This window comes from Rhipicephalus microplus, chromosome 4 (genome assembly GCF_043290135.1).
Source record: "Rhipicephalus microplus isolate Deutch F79 chromosome 4, USDA_Rmic, whole genome shotgun sequence".
Taxonomy (NCBI): Eukaryota; Metazoa; Arthropoda; class Arachnida; order Ixodida; family Ixodidae; genus Rhipicephalus; species Rhipicephalus microplus.
Genome location: NC_134703.1, coordinates 133,333,681 through 133,357,862, shown reverse-complemented (window position 1 = coordinate 133,357,862; position 24,182 = coordinate 133,333,681). Strand labels below are relative to the sequence as shown.

At 46.1% G+C, this 24,182-nt stretch overlaps 1 protein-coding gene across 3 annotated transcripts; it reads right to left on the bottom strand.

Annotated features, from left to right (window-relative positions):
• Positions 1-9,942: 9,942 nt before the first annotated feature.
• Positions 9,943-23,722, bottom strand: LOC142814616 (uncharacterized). Of its 3 annotated transcripts, none has more exons than XM_075893665.1 (5): positions 23,214-23,722; positions 18,198-18,252; positions 13,719-13,807; positions 10,390-10,549; positions 9,943-10,292 (listed from the first exon to the last, which is right to left on the bottom strand). In XM_075893665.1, exons 1-5 carry the CDS (start codon positions 23,358-23,360, stop codon positions 10,030-10,032), a joined length of 714 nt encoding a protein of 237 aa, XP_075749780.1. In that variant the 5' UTR covers positions 23,361-23,722; the 3' UTR covers positions 9,943-10,029. The 3 variants fall into 3 exon arrangements, with proteins under 3 accessions (XP_075749780.1, XP_075749781.1, XP_075749782.1); XM_075893666.1 differs by having other exon boundaries at positions 18,198-18,260; positions 23,214-23,351; XM_075893667.1 differs by lacking the exon at positions 23,214-23,722 and adding an exon at positions 22,270-22,674 and having other exon boundaries at positions 18,198-18,260.
• Positions 23,723-24,182: the final 460 nt, after the last annotated feature.

The window sequence follows — 24,182 nt, the reverse complement described above, 5'->3', positions numbered from 1 at the left end:
ATGATTTTGAGATCGTGTACAAGTGTGGCAGGAAGCATAGCGACGCCGATGCTCTTTCTCGCTGCCCACTACCAGCGACTCCACTCGGGGTTTCCGCAATCAATTTGCACAACACGCCCTCGGAGTCCACGTCTACGGCGGTTTCCTCTCTCGCCTCTATGGACCAGCTGCCTTCGGACGACCCGCACGATTTTCCTTCTCGACAGTTGGCTGACCCATACTGTCGACGTATTATAGACTACCTCACTGGCAGTTCCCGTCCACCTAATGCAAGGCTCCGTCGCCAACTCTCGCAATTTAAGCTGGACAACTCGGTGCTGTACCGCAAAATTTACCATCCTGACGGTCAGCGCTGGGTTCCCGTTCTACCCCGATCGCTTCGGTCCGAAGTCCTCAGGGCACTTCATGACCATCCGACTGCTGGTCACCTTGGTTACCATAAAACCTACGATCGCCTTCGAAGTCGGTTTTATTGGCCAGGCATTACCACTAGTGTAGCTCGGTACGTCGGGTCCTGCACTACCTGCCAATGTAGAAAACTACCAACATCTGCTCCCGCTGGTAAACTACAGCCTCTTCCGTGCCCAGCCACACCATTCGAAGTTGTAGGCGTCGATCTTTATGGCCCCCTCCCAGTCAGTGCTGGTGGAAACCGGTGGATAGTAACAGCCATTGACCATTTGACGCGCTACGCCGAGACGGCATCCGTTACTACAGGTTCAGCTTCTGAGATTGCTGATTTCATCCTCCGAGCCATTATACTGCGTCATGGTGCTCCACGTGTGTTGCTCAGTGACCGTGGAAGGGCCTTTCTTTCACAACTAGTGAACGAACTTCTTCAGGCCTCCGGCACAACTCACAAGACTGCCTCTAGTTATCATCCCCAGACTAACGGCCTCACTGAGCGATTCCACCGCACTCTTGCTGACATGATCGCCGCCTATATTCAACCAGACCACAAAAACTGGGACGTTGTTCTACCATTCGTCACTTTCGCCTACAATACGGCCATTCAGCGAACAACCGGCTACTCGCCATTTTACCTAGTTTATGGACGCTCCCCTACTTCTTTCCTGGACGTCTCCTTCTTTACCTGCCAAGCGAATTCATCTCCATCCTCTTCAGAGGAATACGTTTCACGACTCGCACAGTGCCGCCAACGAGCTCGTATAAACACTGAAGCCCGCCAGCAAGACAGAAAGCTAGTTTATGATGAATCGCATCGTGATGTATCCTTCCAACCTGGAGACGAAGTGCTCCTTTTGACGCCTGTTCGCACACCTGGTTTGTGCGACAAATTTCAGCCTCGGTTTATTGGGCCGTACACAGTTCTTGAAGAGAGACTTCACCAGTGAATTATCGCGTGACGCCACTTGTAGCCCCAGCAGATCGCCGTTATCGAACTACAGAGGTCGTCCATGTCTCCCGTATGAAGCCCTTCATGCGACGTTCTTTGTCCCCTTGACTTGCCGCGGCCAGGCTGGCCGCTTTCACGTGGGGGGAATTGATGTGGGCATTTAGTATACGCATCCTCTTCACCGGTACATTATCATCATTATCATGTGTGGCTCATGCATCCTCATCGTTGTCGCGTAGCATCATCATCTTGGCTCATTCATCGTAGCTGTCGGCTGCCGGTTCCTCGGGCCTAATAAAAGGTGATCCAAACCAAGACTTCATAATATATAGAGTGGTTGGTGTATTTCGGAATTTCTAACAAGTATTGGGCTGGGCTACTTACAGCTCATGTTCAACTTTGCCACAAATTAATCTAAATTTGGAGTTACTTGAACATCTTGTGGTATCTGATACAAAGGATATTAAAGGACGCTTCACAGATTCACAATGACAAGTTTCATGCTTTGTAACTCTCGCGGGACTGCGCAAGACTTTTCAATGGCAGTGCAAACGACTTTGTGGTCTTCAGGTGTATAGCAGCATCATTAAAAATTCTCTTCTCAATGCGCGACCGAAGTGGACACCAAATTTGTAAAAATGTTACCCCGGACTTTACCACGAACTGTAAATGCAATAGAATATGGAATGCAATTTCAGTGCCACCCACGTCGCGAAACCCCTGTGGTGTTATCTCTGCAACCAAGGTCGTGACGTCGTTTTCAGTTGTCGACAAGCAAACCGAGAAGTCGCCAAACGAAGCGCACCGAGTTGATATTCCACGGCCCTTTACGAACTTCTAAGTGCAGGGAAGGGTATGACCCAACAAGTTATCATTCTGTTCCTTTATTTTTTTTATCAGGATTTGTTGTGCTGTGTGTCCCTTCTGTCCTGTTCTTTATGACGGATCGAATGCGCTGATAGATGAAGAAATACAATCATGCGTGCGTATTCAGCGTGACTGGTTAAGAGTTCCGCCTGTATGTCGTGCGTGTGACATCGACAGGATCGGCGTATAGCGCTGGCTTCCTGGTGTAAACGTCGCCTATAGAAGTCATGCTTCGCGCTGAAAGTTTTGATTTTTTTGTGCTGTGCGCTGCAAAGGGCGTGCAGAGATGAGGCAGCGGAGTAAAGAAAAAAACATTAATGTGAAGTTATCTGTGCAAAACGATACTTTAAGGCCGAATTTCTTTCTTGTAAAGTGCCTCGACATAGTACAAACTCCTCAATAGTCTGTACACAATTGCTGTAGGTGACTACTTAGAGCCAAATCGACATTTTCAACTCGGGTAACTTCAGGTTGCCTTCATAGCTACTGTCTGGCAATTTATGAAATTCAGTTCGAGCGCATTAGGTATCCGTTTTCTGTCATCAGCCGACGCGCACTCGCCCTATACTCTCCCCTCTCCCTCAACAGTCTCGCGTGCATGGAGGTACACCAGTGCAATGGCCGTCGCACCTGCAACGTCAGAGTGGGGAAGTTTTGTGCATTTCGGCAAACTCGTTGCTAGCACGTAGCTCACGCCTCCCACCAACTATGTGGATGCTCAACGCGTGCTACCTATATTCGGATCTTGACACGTGATCTGGACGAGAAGAGACATCAGCAACAAAATCAAGTTGGAATGTGAATCTTCAATTAGATTTCGCTACCTGCAAATGAACTGGTAACACGCAGGTTCTACTATTATAAAGTTCGGTCCCCGGATTCAAGGAAAAGGTGCCAGAACGTTCCATGTTTCTGCTCACTTGGCTTCAATGTTTCACAGTTATTACTGCGTATCTGGCAATAGCTCTTTTTATACTTCACAAAATGTATGCACACGCACTTAATTTGCTATATTTACTTCCTGTACTGGCAATTTATCTGGCCCTTCAGGACCAAGGAATGGAGAGATCAGTTATATTCTTTTAATGTCATGGTCAATTGTAGGATGCCAAGACCTTTACTCTTATAGCAGTTCTGCTCAATTTCGCGATGAATTCAGTGATAAAACCAAATCAAATGGCTACTTTGTCAAATTTTAGCTTAGGTTCTGGTTCCTATTTAAGTCCCTCATCAGCAACTCTGGTGCTGTAAAGCTTTGGGCTCCACGCATTTTGGTAATTTAATGTTTAAAACAAGAAAGTTAACCCTTCTTTGTTTCAACGCGTCATTCCATTGAGTTATCTTCATATTTTAATGCTATTCGGTAATTCTTTCATGTACTAAGAAATTCAAGTACAAAATTGGGTATTGTTGGAATTGTTATTCGAAAATTTTCAGTATTTGCGAACTCTTAGCCGCACCCATGGCGACAACACCAGGAGGTCGAAACAAACGAAGGTTTCACAAGCAGGAGCCCATAGGAAGAAACAGGACGATGCGGAGCGGGCAAGATCGGAAGCGGCGCGAGCACGCGCACCGTACCGCAAGGCCCAAGGCTTGTTACCCGAGCTGCAATCGGGGCGCGAGCAGCGATGCGGTGGCATGGTCGCCGTGGGCTGGCGAGCAGAAGCTCGCATCGACAGCAAGCGCACTGGAGACGGGAGCGTCAGCGCAGCGACTGGGCAACCTTTGACGCCACGGGCGTCCCGAGAAGTAGGTGGAGACATCGGCCTACTTCGAAGGAGCCTGATCGGCATGCAGCAGCTGCACACAGCAAGCGCCCAAGTTCCTGACGCAAGCTTCCTTCGAAGCAAGCTGCCGAAGACAGTCCCCGTGATGCCATGCCATCGTGCAGCACCGGATATCACCAGCCGCAACTAGGCCTAACATCGGAGGCCTCCGCCATAGAGTTTTCCAAAATTAACTAGAGGGCACTCTGGCGCTGCGATCGTTCAGCGACCATGGGAATGATGGGTAGTACACACATTTGCCTAGTCTTCGTACTCGCGGGTGGCAAGTCGTACTTGCGGCTTCGTTTATTGCTGTGTTTCAGTTTTGTTTTGAAAGAAAAACAAACCCTTTTGAACTTAGTGACTTGATTCGAAATGGTAAGGCTAATAGAATAAGGTTGTGAAGCGCAAACGGTGAACATTTGCTAATTCATGTTTTCATAAAAAAACAGCTTCAAGCCACACGAACACACACGGAGCCAGAAGCAGGCCAGAAATACGAAAATCAGACAAATATGTGTACTACTCATCATTCCCATGCTCGCTGAAGCGCATTGTGTTGCAGCTCTCATAGACACTAGTGGCAGAGTTCCCTCTAGTGTATATTGAGAAACTCTATGGCCTCCGCAACGTCTTCATCATCAGACGATGACGTCATGCGACGACGCTTCGGCAGCGTGAAAAACAACAGCGTCCGCCGAGAGAGTCGACTCAGGGACCCGACACGACCAATGGAGACATTGACGAGTAGCGCGTTAGTTACAAGTATACGGTGATGAGAAACACCATGACAAGAAGCTTTTAGGTGGTAAAGAGATCTGACGATGTTCAGGACAGTTTAGTATGTGAAAGAATTTGTTTGTAGGTCTATTTTGAAGTTATTACTATTTTATACATTCTTTGTATATATTTTTAGAGAACCGTGAGCATTAATTTTTAGGTTTTGTTGTTAAAGGAATCATGACTCTGTTTATCTCCCGCATACTCCGTAATCCGTGACAGAGGGACAGTGCCAGTCTGTTCGCACCACCGATAACGCTCGCGGGTCATAGAGTTTTTGAGAGAGCATTTTATAGTGCATACAGTGCAGGAGACGACAACGTCTAGACCGATGACGGATTGCAGAGCACCAGCCCGCTTCGACACCAGCCTAAACGGCTGCATGCTCATAGGCAGACTCCCTGATCCTGTAGAATACACCGGGAAGGGCAAGATCGATCGCCTGACATTCTGCTCACCTCGTGAGCTTTAATCCATTTCTCTTTGCACTAAATTCTCGTGGGCGATGTTACACGTGGTTTTCTTTTTTTTAGATGGGTACGAGCAAGACTCCCTTTCGTCAAACTGCAGGACAGCACGCCAGGTGTGTGGCAGGCAGCAGCTGTGTTTAATTATCTGCCGAACTAATTTGTAGTGCTCGTCTAACATTTTAAGTGTGCTGAATAAATGAGTGAGGAAGACAGCTTGGCTTCTCTGACGAGAGCGTTTTGGCAATCTCACTGTATTCTTAGCAGCAGAGCCGGCAAGTATGGTCACTTCATTAGCATAAACAAGTGGTTAGCGCTTATCAGTGAACTGCGCACTGATAGGCGTTGCTATGTAGAGACCACCGATTGATACACAAGTGCACGACGCTCATGGCTTATCGACTCCCTGAGTTCCTTGAGAACTTCACACTTATACATGCTGGTCATACTGAAATAAAACTGTGTATAAAAAAACCTTTTACAAAAAACGCTTTATATAACCAAAATTAGCTATTTGCTGTCATGTATGTTGTGCTGGCAACGCTTCTGACAAACAGTCATGACCATCATAAGCGACAACGCGGGTAGAAAATGAAGAAACCACTTTCTTGAAAACGCAGTGTTATCTGCTAGGTCTCTATAGCATTGATTTCGATAACCATGTTAGCATAAACCATGAACCATTCAGTGCAGCCAAAAGTGTGTTAGTGCATGAAAAGAGGCTTCAAGTGTTGGGCGTATATAGGAGTCTTTAGTGTATAGCGACGCTCTCAATTGACTTGTCGGATTTGCTTCGTGTTAATGGTTTTGTAGTGTATGATTTTATGATATTCAATACTGAAATAATAAAGATTGCCCATCATTCGTTATTTTGCCATGAAGCTCTACAAAGAAAGTATATAACTTCGTGGAGTTGTAGTTGTCGACGATTCGAACTCGAGGCCAACGCCTTATGAGGCCGTCTTTTATCATGTAACTAACCATGAGGTCTAAAGATTGCAATATGACGGTGAACTCACCGACTACTCTGACCAAACGAACCCTTAATATAGCAAAAGCAGTTCTGTGGAAGCGCAAAAGGTTTTACATGCATGTTCACTAAAGGGACAAGTTGCCACATACCCGAGTCGGTGATGACCACTGCGGAGGAAACTTCTCTCCTCTCGTGAACCTTTAGTCTGCGATACATGCTGGATAACAACTTTTTTTAATATTCTGTATGCGTGTATATCACTTGAACACTGGGCAAAAATATTGTTGCGTGAGAGAAGAGACGCTTGTATACAAAATATATTACAACCAGCTATTAGCGGCGTGACCAGTTAACCTGCGACCAAGTGGAGACCAACCTTCGTCTTCTTCGTCAGGCACACAAGCGGATCGTCCCAGAAAATGTCAACGCATGTAACATAATCCCCAGTGGCAGAATTGCCGTTGCAGCAATATTGCATGTATCGATATTGCATCGATATGTATCGATAACAAATATGGTTAAAAGCCGACACTTCCTGCATGCTGGCCTACTGCACTCGATCCGATGAAGGTTCGGCGCGACTAGGCATACAGTGCATATACAGAGACAGAAAGCTTATAGGTAGACATGACCTAAGCTGAATCATTAACAGCCAAGGCACTAACCGAATGGTAAAATAACTTACCCCTCATAGTCCATGCTTCACACCTTGGTGCTTACGTAAGGAGGGTGCGCCGACACGGTTGTGTACCGCGCAGTGCTCCGGTCACGTTGCATTCCACTGCTTCTTCAGTAGCAACCCCGTTAGGACACTTTAGGCAAAGAAGGCATTGAGCGCACGCACCAAGCTTCTACAGCCTAGCACACATTTGTCGTCACTTCTCGAGGGCAGAAGACCTCACGCATACACTTACATACATGTCTGGTGGTATCAAGAGCTGCGGGCGACTATACCCCCGTAACGAGGCGGCATGTAAAGTGAAAATAGCAAGCAACAATGGTGAAGGGCGTGTGCAGAGGCGCCGTGCAGAGGCGACAATGCACGCTTAAAGAAACGCTTGTGTATACGTGAGCGGCACGTGAAAGCTACATGGGCTCGATAGTATGCAGTACCGAAAGATTTGAGCGATTGCTGACCGGCACCGAGATCCATCATCCCACCACGCGTGGGCTACTCGGGTGCGCCTGTATACAAATACCTGTCGAAAGTGGCGTATAGAGTTTAATAAAGCCGTTTAGCTTGCTTTTGTACTGGAAACTGCAATTTGTCGTCGCGCGAGGCACTCGTATTGCTCCTCTTTGCGTTGAAGCGTGAAAAGACGAGATAGAAAGAAATGTGTGTGTTCACATTGGCTTCAGTACTTTGGAACAAGGCGGCTACTCGTGCCTACCACCGTACACTTCGTACGGACATCTGTATTGCCATCTGATTATATACGTTTTTGAGGCTAAGACGCAGGCCACGTACTAACGCGATACATCGAATTGCTAAATTAATATGCATATGAAACACCTTCTTTTAGTTTATGCGTACAGTTTGGAAATCGCCTTCCTATCCTCGAGTCACGCAGGTTCTCTCCTTCTGCACATCACTGTTGCTCCTATACAAGTTGCAGATGTAATATTTTGTGCTCTTGCAAATGCATAGCAGTACTCTATAATAATATTTTCTCTAAATGACCTGCCTGAGCTCTGTGGGGATCGCGTGACTCTGTATCAGTTATAGAATTACCTGAATTTTCAAAGGAAACCTTACTTAGAAACCTGCGTTTTCTTACTTTATGCTACGAATGTAATAACCATGATGTGAATTCGTGTCTAATCCTAGTAAGATGCCTCTAACTTATTTTACCACCTGGTATCCTTGATACACTCCTGAACCCTAAGTACACAGGTATATTTATATTGTTACTTCCAAATGTCGACATCGAACCTCCATCTTCCTGCATATAACTGCGCAACGCTAACCCCTTTACTAAATGAAGGAATGCTGCTCTTGTCTTACACGCTTCTCAATTTTCAGTTGTTATACAATTAGTGATGTGGTTTTAATGAATAACAGCCATTTCACCTAGTCTTGCGCTTCATTGCACACATGCATCGGTTATGACGAAGCACCCAATGCTACTCATTTGCTTTATCGTTCATAAAGTTTTCAAAGCTTCCATTTTTGCACCATGGGTGCCGGAACATGTTTGACGGAGTAGAAAACATTCACAGTGGTAAAATAAACCTTATTTGGTGCCGGAGGACCCCAATCAGACACCTCCGAAGGTGTGTCCGCAGTAGTTGCTGGCCACGCCCACGCCGATTTTGGAAGTTTATGGCCCTCCACTCATTTGCAGCGCTCCTATAGACTGCAGAGACGTCGATTGACAACTCGAAGCCTTTAAGGGCCCTCTTCAAGTTCTGTCCTGCGCTGAACTTTGCCCAACCTAGCGCTGGGAGTGAGACCGAAAGAGTAAAAGAGGAGCAAGAACTTCAAGCAGACGTATAACAACTTCGAGTTCATGGTTTTCTGAACTGGCTCCACGTTGGACCAGAAGAGCTCGTCGTAGATGTTCTGCAGCGGCCTGTATCGGTGCAGAGCACGAAGAAGCTTCCCCGAAAAGGAAGCCACTCTCAGGATTGAATGGCTTCTTCCTCCAGAAAGGTTAACCGCACACGCTGTATATGCAGCTTGCGTACAGTGGTATAGCTCGATGCACCATGACACGTGGTAAAACGCCGCTGGTCTCTCTGGCACATACGTATTCGCGGGACCGCACCAGGTGTGGCTAGAGTACACTTTCGTAATCCTCCAAAGGGAGCCGCGCTGTGGCTAGGAAGAAGAAGGTATTATGCCCACACCAAGACTAGCGAAAGAACTCTCCCAGGCAGCACGCCGCCGTTGGACCCATCTTGGACCAACATCGGCTAACATCGGCACCGACGTCGGGCCGACGTCGGAAGTGCAACTTCTTCCAATGTCGGGCCGACGTTCAAGCCAATGATGGGCCGACGTTTTGCCGATGTTTTAGCCAGTATGCAACCAACATTGGGCCGACGAAGGCCCATCGTATTGCCGACAAAGCTGCCAATGTTCGGCCAACATTGGGCCATATTTCAGCCAATCACATGCCATTTTTACGCCGATGTTTGCTGCACGACGAATATTGGCTACGGATGTACGACCGACATTGGACCAATCCAGGGCCACATTGCAGCCAATCAAATGCCGTTATTACACCGCTGTTTCCTGCACGACAAATATTGGCTACTGATTGGCTTGCCATCATGTAACCATTATTAGTAGGGAATTTTTATTACCGGAAGATCTAAACAATATGCCTCGATGACCCACTCTTGTAGCTTTGCAGCCCTGTATACTTGGGGCAACAGAAAATTGAATGCTGAGAACTGAAAGCAGTTACTCGATCTATTTCATCTTTTATACCTCATTCCCTTTGCTAACACTAGAAGTGTAGTTTATTTTTTTACCAATTTATCTTTTGCAATAGCGAGTGCTTTATTTGGTACTGGTATTTGGTACAGCAGATCGAAAAAAGTCATTAGGAAGTAAATGTTGAAAGCGTATGTCCCCCACTTGCAATCCCCACATATGTCCCCCACATGGTAATCGAGAATATTCATAGTTTAGAGCATTTTTTTGTAACTAAAACATGGTGATGGTGCTTCCGAATCAGCATAAGCTAGCCGAACAGTGCACCACCGACAGTCTGCAGACTATTTATTCTTTGTTTTTTTTTATTTATTTGGTACAACAAAAAATGTATACATTGAAAAATATATATACACAACTAAAAAAGGCCCGCTCTACTGCAGGTCAGGTTGCGTTGGGGGCACAGTGACAGTGGTGCTGTCAAGGCCCTGGCTGCTGTGGCTGGGCAGGAAGGCAGCTGCCGCGAGCAGCCGATAATCTGCACTCTGAGAGTGGGGATCATCGGGCTGCTCCACAACAAATGCTTCTCTGAAGCGCCGCTTCCTGCCCCTACAGCGATCACCAGACCCTGGCAGCCACCTCTTAATAAAGTTGAGGGCCTCCGCCTGGTCGCACCCTGCTTTTTGGCAGATGACATCTGCATACAAGAACAGAAATACCATTGTACACATGAAGCACTGCAGTACAGAGAATACACAAGGGTACACACACATAAAACAATGAACAAGTCTAACCTGTCACTAATCTACAGAGCCTCAGGTTCACAAAGGCCCTTTTCCCTTTTCTGCCATGAAGGCTGTACAGCACTTGCACGTCATGTGCCAATACAGCCTTCATGGAATTCACACCAATTTCTCGAAGGCCAGGTCCCCCAATCTGCAGGAGGTGCTTGCGCTGTAAAAAAATGCAAGAAGCATAGATGGGGTAAACGCAACAGCACATCGAAATGTTTTCATGATAAAAATCTGCAAGAAGAGGACACTGAAAACAACAACTTGAATTTTTGGGCATCACAACATTTCATTGTTTTTTTACGCTAACTTCAACTCACTTGACCTAAAATGGTTTCCACATCAGCCCTCTCACACTCAGTGCGAGAACCTTTCAGAGTCCTTCTCTGAATGCAGTTTCGCTGTTATGAAATCAAATACAACACTGTTATAACCCTTAATAAATATTGATTCTAGCTATGAAATAGTATAATTACTTTGTACAGTGCTCAAATTCCAATACACGTTTCTTCGAGGTTACAATGTCTTTGCCTGAATGTTGACCAGGAGTAGCTTCTACAGGTGAAAAACGATAAAATATGTGGAATTCAAAAAGAAGCTTGGACATGTTTTTAATCAATGCATTGTAAGCAGAGCACAACAAGATAAATGAACATGATCAAGGCGTACTAAGAGGCAACCTTAGAGCGACCAAATCTTGGTCATAGATGAAACTGATAGAAAAATAAAGGTCGCACTAGATGGTCGCACCATTTGCTGTTAATATTTTTCTGTGATAGCCAACAAAGAGGCCTGTCGCTATAGAAATCTCATCACAATAAACAAAGGTGCATTTTTCTTCACACTGCGAAATTGGGTGCATGTTAGATTTTTAAAAAAGTAAGAAATCGGCTAACACAAGGCAGGGTGAACTGTAGCTCAAAGTAGAGAGAGCCGCAGCGGACACGAAATAGGGTGATAAATAAACAAAATTACTGAATGTCTGTTTTAAGCAGGCTATTGCTAGTCACTGCCCATCAAACACACGATGCCGCCTACATCGTCTGCTAGCTTAAGACAGTTCACTCGGACTTCACAGACTATATAGTAAATACAGTCGAATCTCATTAATTCCAACACATTTAATTCGAACTGACGCTGTGGTCCTATCAAAGCTATACCGCGCTCCGAAAATGCTCTCAGCACCCCGCCCAATCCTGCGGTGGCACTTCAGACACCTCATCGCTGTGCTTGAAGAAGAAAATGAAGAAAAGGAAAGAAAAGACTGCGGTGGAATGTTTGCCAAATGCCAATCTGCGACATTCCTGTGCCCCACTTCGGCTTTTTCCGTCCCTGCCACGTAAAGACCCTTCTCCTCTTAACACTGCGCATGAAGAGAAAGAGGGGAAAAAAAGCAGTCGCAGAGAGTTGGCTCTCTCATGCCGATCTGCAACGCGCCGGTGTCACGCTTCCCTGTTTTTCGTTCCTGCTATGTAGAGACTCTTCTCCTTTCAACACCGCGCATGAAGAGAGAAAAAAAAAAAAAAGCTGCCGCGGAGTGTTTCTCTCTCGAATGCCGATCTGCTTTTCTCCAGGTGGAGACGCTCCTCCATTCTCATCATGTGCTGGCCACGCTCCGGCTGCAGCGCAGATGGTAACAGTGGAAACACAGTTGTCTTCGAAGAGTGTCAGCACTGGACATTGCCGCGCGCAACTTCTTTTGCCAGGAGAATACTGAAGCCGAAGTACAAATGCTTTGCAAACTGCACGCAAAACTTGTTGACTCGTTGCAAGGCCAACGTGTACAGACATGTATTGACTACTTTAAGTAATGACGGATGTCCTGTAATTTGTGAATAAAACTTCTCCATGCACATGCATCACTGCATGGTGAGTCCTCCGCTCGTTTACCGTATTTACTCTATTCTACCGCGCCCTCGATTGTAACGCGCGCCCGATTTCCACGACAAAAAAAAAAAAAAAAAAAGACATCGGTTGCAACGCGCACCCTTTTTTCTCGTTGGCCCGCTTGATCACACCACTAGCGAAAACGACTCTTTTTGAGAGCGTCTTCCGTTTAAATATGAAGTACGGGGGAAGCTTATGCCTATCTGACGTGCAACAGAGCATTGCTGTCACTCTAGTTTTACCGTGGCCCGATGTCAGTACACAAACTTGCTTCGCCCCCTTCTCCTAGACGGTTGAGGTGCCAGGCATGTCGAAGTAAAGAGGCGTGTGATCGGCATTCCCGATTTGCCCAAGCAGGTAGCCGTTGTTGTGCCGCAAGTTTAGGAGGAACCTCTGAAGACTCTGAAGCTTTTCTTCGTACTCCTCCAGCAACTTCCGGCATATGCCCGTTCGCCTTCGGAGGGAAAAGCCTTTTCTCTTCATAAAGTTCGTTAGCTAGCACCTGCTCGCTTTAAAATGGCTCTGCATTAGCCCTTTTTCTAAGGCTAACTGCATAGCCTGCACTTGGAGCAGTTCTGTCGTCATGGGCCGCTGTGCCGCTCACTGCTTAATCACATACTCGCAGAGCAGCTCTTCAATTTGTGGAAACCGACCCTGCTGTGGTCCACTGAGGCCTTGCGTGAATCTTTGCTGTCGACAATATTCTGCTTTTGTTTTCGCCAGTCCCGCACGCACGTTTCGGGAACTCCGAATGACCGCGATGCGACCCGATTTCTGTCCGTTCCGGCACACGCGACGACTTTTCATTTAGAAGCAGCATTGTGGTGCACTCGAGTTTTTGGAGTCGGCCCTACCATGCCGTCGATGCTAATGTACTACAAGATGACGAACTCCTCAGCACACGTATGAAGTGCCGCACATGGGAAACACGTAGGCAGAAATGACCGACGCGCCATGCCGACGCACGTAGGGGGCGGCCATTTTGTAAGTGGCGATGCCAATAGAATGACCATATTCAGTTTTTTTTTTTCGTACTCGATTCTAACGCACATGCGATTTATGAACTCTCTTAACAGAAAAAAAGGTGCGTGTTAGATTCAAGTAATTACGGTAACTTTCATTATTTTGAACTTCTTTTAATTTTAACAAATTTTCTGGCCTCTTTGAGTACGAATTATTCATATTCGACTGTAGTACAGTGGCTCATGAGATAACCTGACTAGTTTGTTTCCCGAAACACAGTATCTTAAAGCAGTACTAAATTTCTGCATGTTACATAGGCATATTAAAAATCAAGAAATATACACCAAAGCCGCAGCCACAGCTTTACTCTGCACAGCTGCCTCTGCTGCCTCCACTTCTCCAATTGTACCAGCAGGCAGCCGGGGAAGGTCAGAGGGGCGCTGTGCTGGCTGGGCGTGCTGAGGCACGGACAAGAGCCGTACCTTGTGCTTCAGCTGTCGCACCTCCTGCAGAACCTCTCTTTGTTGCTGCCGGATGCCAAGTTGGATCCGCAGGATCCGTAGCAATAGAGCTGAAACATACAACAGTACATACCATATTTACTCGCACAATTCGCATCCTCACATAATTTGCTCACCAGTATAATTAGCCAGCCTGCTTTATAATTAGCCAGCCTGCCTATAATAGGCCTGTGCGCCTATTATAGGCGGTTCGTGAAAAACTTCGCCCGCATCGCCGATCCTCTCACTAATCTTACCAAGGCCGACGTGGAGTTCAAGTGGGAAACGCCACAGGAACACGCTTTCCAGGAGCTTAAACATCGCCTCCAGACGCCTCCGTTACTTGCCCATTTCGACGAATTCGCCGAGACAGAAATACATACTGACGCAAGCAGCGTAGGTCTTGGCGCCGTTCTTGTGCAGAGGGCTGACGGACTTGAAAGGGTTATTAGTTACGCCAGCCGATCGCTATCCAAAGCAGAAGCAAATTATTCCACAACAGAAAAGGAGTGCCTCGCCATCATCTGGGCTACGTCGAAATTTCGCCCATACCTCTACGGCAGGCCCTTCAAAGTTGTGAGCGACCACCACGCCTTGTGTTGGCTAGCCACTTTGAAGGACCCTTCAGGTCGCCTCGCACGATGGAGCCTGAGACTTCAAGAATATGACATTACTGTCATTTACAAGTCCGGCAAAAAACACTCCGACGCCGACTGTCTCTCTCGTGCGCCTGTCGACCAACCACCACCCGACGACCCGGATGACGACTACTTCTTGGGAACGATAACTACCGACGACTTCGCTGAACGACAGCGGGCCGACCCGGAACTTAAGGCCCTAATAGAATACCTCGAAGGCAGGACCGCCGAAGTCCCGAAGGTATTCAAGCGCGCACTTGCGTCGTTTTTTCTACGAAACGGTCTTCTACAAAAGAAAAACTTTTCACCGCTTCGGGCTAAGTATCTGCTTGTGGTGCCTTCAGCTCTGCGACCAGAACTCCTGCAGGCCCTGCACGACGATCCGACGGCAGGGCACCTCGGTGTTTCTCGCACGCTCGCGAGGATACAAGAAAGGTACTACTGGCCGCGTCTTACCACCGACGTCACTCGTTATGTGAGGACATGCCGGGACTGTCAGCGACGCAAGACACCGCCGACAAGGCCAGCGGGACTTCTGCAGCCAATTGATCCACCTTGCCGACCTTTCCAGCAGATTGGTATGGACCTATTGGGGCCGTTCCCGACGTCGGCTTTCGGAAACAAGTGGATCGTGGTAGCTACCGACTACCTCACCCGCTACGCCGAGACAAAAGCCCTGCCAAAAGGCAGTGCATCCGAAGTAGCTAAATTCTTCGTCGAAAATATCGTCCTACGTCATGGCGCCCCAGAGGTCCTTATCACCGACAGAGGAACGGCATTCACTGCCGACTTGACTCAAGCAATCTTGGCATACAGCCAAACAAACCACCGCCGGACGACAGCGTACCACCCACAGACCAACGGCCTCACCGAGCGGCTTAACAAGACGATCGCCGACATGCTGTCAATGTACGTCGATGTCGAACACAAGACGTGGGATGCCATTCTTCCGTATGTGACCTTCGCATACAACACGGCGGTGCAGGAGACGACGCAGATATCTCCATACAAATTGGTCTACGGAAGGAGCCCGGCAACGACGCTTGATGCCATGTTACCCAACGTCACCGACGAAGAAAACCTCGATGTGAGCGAGTACCTTCATCGCGCCGAAGAAGCCCGACAACTTGCGCGGCTCCGTATCAAGAATCAACAGACGACCGACAGCCACCGTTACAACCTTCGACGACGCTTCGTGGAATACCAGCCCGGTGAACGTGTTTGGGTGTGGACGCCGATACGCCGACGTGGACTAAGTGAAAAGCTTCTGCGACGGTACTTCGGACCGTACAGGGTGGTTCGACGTCTCGGCCCACTTGATTACGAGGTTGTCCCCGACGGCATCACGAACTCTCAACGACGCCGATCGCGACCTGACGTCGTCCATGTTGCACGCCTCAAGCCGTTTCATGCGCGTTAACAAACTGAAACAGTGTTTTTTTTGTATTATTGTTGTATCGTAATTTATTCATTGTACTTTCTTGCATTATTATTGTACTTTCATCTTTAGTTAAAGCATCGGGACGATGCCTTTTTTCAGAGGGGGGCAATGCCACGTTCCATTTCCCAAGTTTTTGTTATCGTCCGAAAACACCGCACGATTCTCAGCGCAAACCGCGCCTGCAGTTTTCTAGAAGGTTCCGGACTGTAGTAGATCATTTCGATAAAATCACGCCCACTGTGCGAACGGTACAGATTGTTCTGGAAGCTACGCCACCGCCAGCGATAACGCTAGAACATTCGACGGCAAGAGTATAAATGCCGACGCGCTTCGCCGCTTGTCAGTTGTTGATCGAAGGCCGACGCTCCGTTCGCCGCTATCAGTCCGAGACTGCTATCTGTGCGAGACTGCTGCTGTAATTGGACTTTCCGTTTACCGGGCACAGGTTCGCCCAAATAAAGAGTTAAATCCCAACACGAAGTCTCCTGTCTTCGGCCACGTCACGACCCCGTGACAATATCGAACTTGAAAACTGAAACCTGTTTATGTGTAGTCCGAAATGCCTAAAGGTTTGCCTCCTATCTTCCCACCTCTTCCACGGCAAGAATGTATTCCCGAGACACAGCACAGATGTTGAACGCGTGCAAGGACCTGTCACATCAACTAGATGAGGCAGATTTTCGCACTCATTTTTTTTTTCGGTTTCGCCATCTGGCCATTGCGTTTTTACCGTTCCTTGTGATAGGCTACAATAATTATATACGAGGCAGATTGCTGTTATAAAGCTTACCGAAGAAAACTGAAACCGTGCTACCGCTAAGCACATCAGCGTGGAGTTCTTCGACATGCAATATTCAGTATGGGAGCCAGCAGAAGAGTGCGTTGAATAAGACTTAGCATAGAAGCTTGGGTGTGTTGGTTAGATATCGGAGGGAACACAACGCAATAGAAGACTGGGACAAGGAATGGACACACACACACACATGAAGGGCGACACACACAGCACTGTGTTGGCATCGCGCTTCCTTGTCTGCATCTTACTTTACGTTGGGTTCCCGACAATTATTGGAGAGTACTTATGTTCTCTGGTATAACCCTGTCGTGGGAACTGGTTTTTGTGAGCACTGTTCGGAAGAACTTCAAGAAAATGGGGGCATTTGAACAGGCTTAGCAAACAAATGACAATCCGCTTTGAGACAGCTGTGACAGCGCCTGCAACATATATTCCAAGTTGAGCTTTTAGGCCAGCGATTCCTACTAGCTTCACACATGACCGGATTGACAAAAAAAGTAAACATAATACGCGAGTATATACCGCATTTAACTCTGTAGCTTCGATGAACCAGGCAGATACACAAATTTATCCAAAACTCCATTGATTCTGTTGCAAAATTATTCAACAAACAAATTGCGATGTTATCAATGTTACTATACGATTGTGGCACTTTACCATTGCAGCTTTCCAAGAGGCACACATAGTGCAGCGTTAGTTCACCACTCGCAGTTAATTGTATGCAGTAGGTTGCTCACAGCAACTGACTGCATGCAATGGTGAACATCTTGCATGCTTGCACCGCTGTTTCAGCATGCTGGCTGCTTCCCATACGGCTATCAATTGATGTTCACAAAATTGGGAAGATGAAGAAAGACTACACAGTGCCCTCTGGCCACCCTATACTCTAAACCTCCAGCCAACAAACAAACAAAAGAAACAGAAGTATGCAAATGAATATTATTCCTAATGCAGCTGGAATGGAGTGTAGTTTTCACCAATTCTGTGGTTAAGTCAATATGGAGTGAGTTAACTCCATAAAGTAGCTTTTCTCATAACAGTGTTCACTCTATTGTAACACAAGAAGTGACTTCATAGCATCTAGAAGGAAAAATAGAATCTTCAGTATTTGATAGAAATGTGAGGCTCTACCTTAAAACAACAATAATCTGGAAAAAGAACTTATTACATTCGAAAAAAAAAAAGGTAGCACAGTTGATCCCTTTTACAAGAGACACTGATGTAACAGACAAACGGGGATAAGAGGCACCAGTGAGCAGGCTGACATTTGGTCCATCATGCATCAGGCACTCCGTAGATGCGCCTGTGCAGCCGGGAGCCCTACAGTCAAGCATGCTGAGCAAGACTGTTGACCACTGTACAATGACACATTGCCACAAAATTTCAAAACTTCATTTCACAGACTTCTGCAAAAGCTTCTTACACTCTTGCATAATTTTTGCACAAGCTTCTCTCATTCTTGCGTGATTTTCGTCAGAACATATAAGTGTTGGAAGTTGTATGTCCCCAAAAACTTGCACAATACAAATAGCATACATTAAAGTCTATCACTTAATACGTGCATAGTGTAACAATGAAAGGAAACTCACGCATGGTTTGCTCCGAGCCTTCCCCGTGCGGTGCCTCCTTGAGCCTTGGAGAGCACTGTACAGCTAGAGCAAAGTAGCATCAATCCAGTGTTAATGGCAGGTTAACAAGACAACAAAACTAACCCCCATATTCATAAACGCTCCCCGACTCGACTTTCACCCTTCACTTGACAGAGTTGAGCACTGTGCCGCTGCTCGTTTGAAAGCGACGCTGCGCTACTCGAGAATCACAACAGATTATTGCTGACATGCAGCAATTTTCTCTGCTTAGAGACGGCGCTCCCATCAGCCATCTCAAATGAAGGTGAAGCGTTGAGTGGAGGGACGTTCTAGAATAGGGGGTAAGATTGGTTGCAAGAACACTACAATAGACACACTTAATTTTTACACTTCATCTATATTGCACAGCTACACACATTCTGCATCCTTATAATGCAACATATACATACAGGCTTATAAAGTAAACACTGTGGGCTGCTCAAATAACACCTACACAAAAAGATTACCCAAAAGTGGCCATGCGCAAAGTACTTTTATTTGAAACTGACAAAACTTTTGCGGTGATGGAGAATAAATAAGACAGGTTACGCTTGGAGGCACATGAGACCTTCGCAGCTTTCATAAAGTAAAAAAAACAATATGGTATGTGTGTGTGTGTGTATGTACGCATGAAGCTTCAGCCTTTACATACGGTTTCTTGAAAGAATCGACTATGAATTTTATGGCACCTGTGTCCTTCAGTGCAATTGAAAGCCTGCTGATCAGTGTGTGCAATTGTGTAATAGTTACATGGAAAATGGCGTGAAACACCTAAAATCAAATTTTTCTAGCTAGGAAATATGCAGCTGTGAAATATGCAACAGTGGGAGGTGACCACAAGAGTGATTTGATTGTAAGCGGCAGTATTCAGCATTCATGCACCCCGCCATTTTCAACTGTTGCCCAAAAGCAGCACCACTTCAGCGTGCTACTTTTTTTTTTTACATCATAAACAGCACGGAATACAGCGAGGATGAAAACAACATATGCAATTAAATTTTGAGCACTATTTATGGTGCGCATGATTGATTGATTGATATGTGGGGTGTAACGTCCCAAAACCACTATATGATTATGATAGACGGCGTAGTGGAGGGCTCCGAAAATTTAGACCACCTGGGGTTCTTTAACGTGCACCTAAATCTGAGCACACGGGCCTACAACATTCCCGCCTCCATCGGAAATGCAGCCGGGATTCGAACCCGCGCCCTGCGTGTCAGCAGCCGAGTACCTTAGCCACTAGACCACCGCGGCGGGGTTGGTGCGCATGAAAAAAAAAAAATAGGCCTTGGTACAACGACGAATTCATAATTTGCCTTCACGGACCTTCTGTTAGGCTGCACCACATACAGATTTCTTGTGGCTTTCAAAAGAGATTTGAAAAAAAAAATAATAACCGTGTTTACTCTCGTCATGAGCGCACTCACTAAGTCACCCTCATTTCAGTCGCCAAAATTTTGAATTTTTGTTTCTTCCACATATTAAACACACACCTTACGTTCATCTGCTGAAGTCCCACGGGCTCCCCCCCCCCCCCCCTTGCCGCCTTCGCTCACTGCACCGTGCCATTTTATTTTTGTTTCTATTTGTTCACGGAACGTCCCCTGTCTTTTTTAATTATCTCTTGTAACATATGTGGCATTATCTTGTTCCCGAGGTGCCACAGGTGCTCTGCTATGTAGATGCACCATTAAACTAGTATTTTTGATCAACTGTGCATTTCTGATGTTTACCTTGCAAGTACGTAAAACTGGCATGCTTCTTGATCTACGATACACATGTGGCTTGTCTCACTTTGAAGGAAAAGTTAGCATACAATGGTGTAAATGCTTAGAATTTGAAATATTGAGGCAGCAGCACACCGGAGATGTTCATATGGTAAAGAAACAAGTGCTGCCTTATTACTGGCAAGTTGTCACTTCTATGTACAAATAAATTTTGCGAGCTAAAGAAAGTGCAAAAGCACAGCGAGGCTATGGTGTGGTTCAACCTGTGGATTCACTTCATTTATCACGCCATATGATGAAGCTTCCTTTGGTAAAACTGCTCAGATAAGAAAAAAAGTTTGCTGTCCAATACAGCAACTATACAAAGTGTGCACGTGCACCTCGCAGCACCTTTTCTTCACTTCCGAAATGCGCCACCAACATGCCCGGGCACCAACCGAATCTATCGCCTACAACTGCCATGTTGTCTCCTCGTGCTTGCACCCGTTTAGTTTTGCCTCACGATGCAAGTTTGAGAAATTATGAGCTGCTAGTGAGGCAAGTTGATTTAGTAGTCCACGCAGAGGGAGCAGAGCTTAGGGTGTTTCTTCGCTGAAAGTTATAACCTGAAATTCAGAACGCACATTCCGATTTTCCTAAAAGTACCAGCGTATTTGGCTGGTGCAGATTAACAAAAGCTACTTGAAGAAACTTTGCAATATTTGCATCTTCAGGTGCAACTTCATTACGGGTAAGTGCCATAGCCAAGTATTTACCTGCAAACAGATATAGCTTACCAAGATACTGTACATACAAACTTGTCCGCAGTTAAAATCATGATGGCGAGGAAGGCGGTTAAAATCGTGATGGCGATCGCGGAGATTTGGTATTGCATTGAAACAAACTATAAAGAATGGGAAACAATATTAGTTCACTTTGAAGTATAGCCGATCGGTTCAAGTTGGGCGTCAGGATTTTTTTAATTAGTCAATTAATTCTATACACGGTCTCTATCATGTTCAGTGACTCCACTGTACATTAGCGTACAACAAAAGCAAAATACAAAGTGAAAAGTGTGTTAAAGCATACGCGCAAAATAAAGTGATGACTGGCATTACCGCGGCACACACCACGCAAAGTCGCTATCTGCCTTGTATAATATTTTCCTCGACTATTTCCACAAATTGCAATCAAAGAGGCTCAAGCTCAACATCAGCACTGTTTAAAACACTTGGGGGGGGGGGGGCATTGCTACTTTTGTGGCGCAGGCCGTGACAATATATTCATAATATTATATCTCTTGTAAACTTGCCTAGCTCTGCACGACTAGTTTTCGATGGGAGCAGCTGCGCTTCGCACAAACACTCTTAAAATTGCGGCTCGAGAGATTTTGAGCTTTCACTTGTTTTTGGGCCAGGCAATTTGTAGTGAAAGCAAGATAATAGGCCCTCATAGGTTGTGGTGGGCAGCCGGTGTACGCCGTGGCTGGTATATGTGTCGCACATCTTGATTATCTGGTCTTGTATCGAGTGAACGAGCGAGGCCTTCCTAATCCAATGAGCTCGTTAAAGTAAGACAACAAAAAACCACAATGCTTCCACATCGTTCACAGCAACAGATGACGAGCCCCCAACAAACCGCACTGCAGCACGTGAACTGCCGTAGGTACCCAGGGAGTTACCCGGGCATGGCGGGAGAGGGCGACAACGGCAGAAGTGACATCACAAGAACACTATGTATAAAGGGGACATTTAAAGACTTTTTTTCCCATTTTTAAACTTCGTGCACTGTTCTGTCACAATTTATAGCTCAGAATAGTTGTATTTTGAAAAGGGCACTAATTCATAAGCCCAATGGTTCAAGGATGGGTGCATTTAGGGGGCCCATTCTACGTTTTACTTATGCCCTTCAAGAACTTGCTTACAGGGCCAAAGTCCTGTTTCAGAAAGAACACGCTAGTGCGTGGCCAGCAGTCCGTCAAGCATTAGTGCTGGTGAGATTTGGAAATGTAGCGCATGAGCATCCTCATCTGCTAATTCTCTGCTCATGCTCTCGGGGCTTACTTGCGAGGCACGGTCCTTCGCACTTTTCATTTTCACACTGTAAATCAACTGATACCAACTCTGCCTTCCATTATTTAATAAACCAATATTTCATGGTCACGAGGACGAGCTTAAAATGTTTGCTACATCAGACCTGAACAACATTTTGAGTCATCGAAACTTGCTAGTTGCAGCGAGCATTATGCGAAAAATATGATGTGCTTTACGGTGACAACTTGCAAAACACTGCAGCAACGATTAAAATCATGCATTTTTTGTGCTCACAGGAAATCCCTGAAGCAGGAGGCACTGGGCTAGATAAATTGTGCAGCTAAAATACGGATGCGCTTTCCAATGCTGTCATGCGTACAGGCGGAGAAATGGCAGACAAAACTGGGCGCACCCCGATTCTATGCGCATGCGTTCCATTCACAAGCCTCGCTGCCAGTTAGCACCACATGGCTCACTGTCCATGAGCTCGCTTGTTTCCTGTAACAGTGGACCATACGGTACACCTATTTAAAAACGAGGATAGAATGTATATAATGCAGCATCTGATGAAGCCATGACGATGTGTTGCTGATGAAATCTGGAACTCTAGTTAGTACCCTTATTGTTAACCAGCCGACCGACTAGCAAAAAGATTTGCGACTGAAATGATGGCATCTACACCTGCCCTTAAAGGGACACTGAACAAAGTTTTTGCCGCCGAGATTTTCAGCCAAAGCAAAAGATTGGGCCATGAAATTCATAGACAATAATAATTTCAAGCAGGAACTACGAAAACATACTGAATTTAATGAGCCTTTTACAAAATGCCGCGTCTAGCTCTTAGACACGGCGTTTTCTAAAAGGTCGCGACATTTATTTTTCAAGTTTTTTTTTGTTATTCAAGACAAATCTACGGTGCATTGTTCACAGAAAACAAAATTGCCTCGGTAAGATTTCTTTGCGAGCAGCTTACTAATTTTAAGGCAGGCGCGTTGATTCGTGAACTGAAGGATGCGAGTGATCGATCTTGCCTGCTAGTGGCTAGGCGACAAAGGCTTTACCTCATGTCCTGCTGTAGCTAAGTCACGCAAATGGAGCAGAAAATGTGCATTATCATTTATTTCACCTAAATATTACACGTATGTGACTTATTGCCGGTGACAGGTGATCAGGATGAAGTCGACAAGTAGCAAATCTGAACAAGAATTCACTCGAATGAAAAACCAACCTATACTCACGTGCACGGTGAAGTCGAACACGTCGTCCGTCAATGTTGTCGCTGATGCCCGAAGGAAAAGAGAAGAGGACAAGCGACGGGGTCGTCTCTTTCTATAAAGTCGGCGGAACTGCCAGCACGGCCAACACAAAAGGCATCGGGTTGACATTCCTCCATCTGGGCATCAGTCGCTCCACCCGGGCATGCAGCTGCTACTGGTTCTACTCCTCCTTGGTTCTACTACTATCCTCTTCCACGTGCCTCTTCCCGACATTGCAGTGTTGCTGCCATACTCGCGAACCTTTTTAAATTAAAGCACGCAATCATGTATTATCGTGCGCCATACTAAACTTAAAAACAGTGCGCCGGTACGTGAGATCACGAAGCGCGGTCCACGCCATCACAAGAGCAATTAGAGAAATGAAACAAAGAAAACAAAAATGTATAAAATATTTTGTCTCAATACGATCCGCAATCCAGTTTCCTGCAGCGGCTTTTGGCTCTGTATGAACGGCCAAGCCAGTGCCAAGCCAAGCTTGCGTCCCTGATCAGCTGTTTGTTTCCATCGAGAATTCAACAGTGAACTGGCAATTTTTTCAGATGATATTGCTAAAGGGCTTGAAATTGAATATTTCTCTACGTACTACTGCTGTACTTTTCCTCTCTGTTTCCTGACCACAGTGATGAGATTGAGGAGGTTACAATTTAGAAAATAGCAAGTGCAGCTCAAGCATTGCTAGTATCGCTGTTTCGGTAATAAAATGTTACAAAGATTTTGCCCCGCGACCTGCTTGCCGTGTTTGAGCACCCAGTAGAAATTTACGGTGCCGCGTTTGAAAGAGTTGAATAAAATTGCAATATTACGAAAGAAAGGCTCTGAAGCAACATCGTATTTTATCAGGCCTACACCTCCCACACCTAGACGAGTAAAACTCGTCGATATTATCTTGCAAAGCTGTGTATAATATTTAAAACACATTCTTTAGCCCAC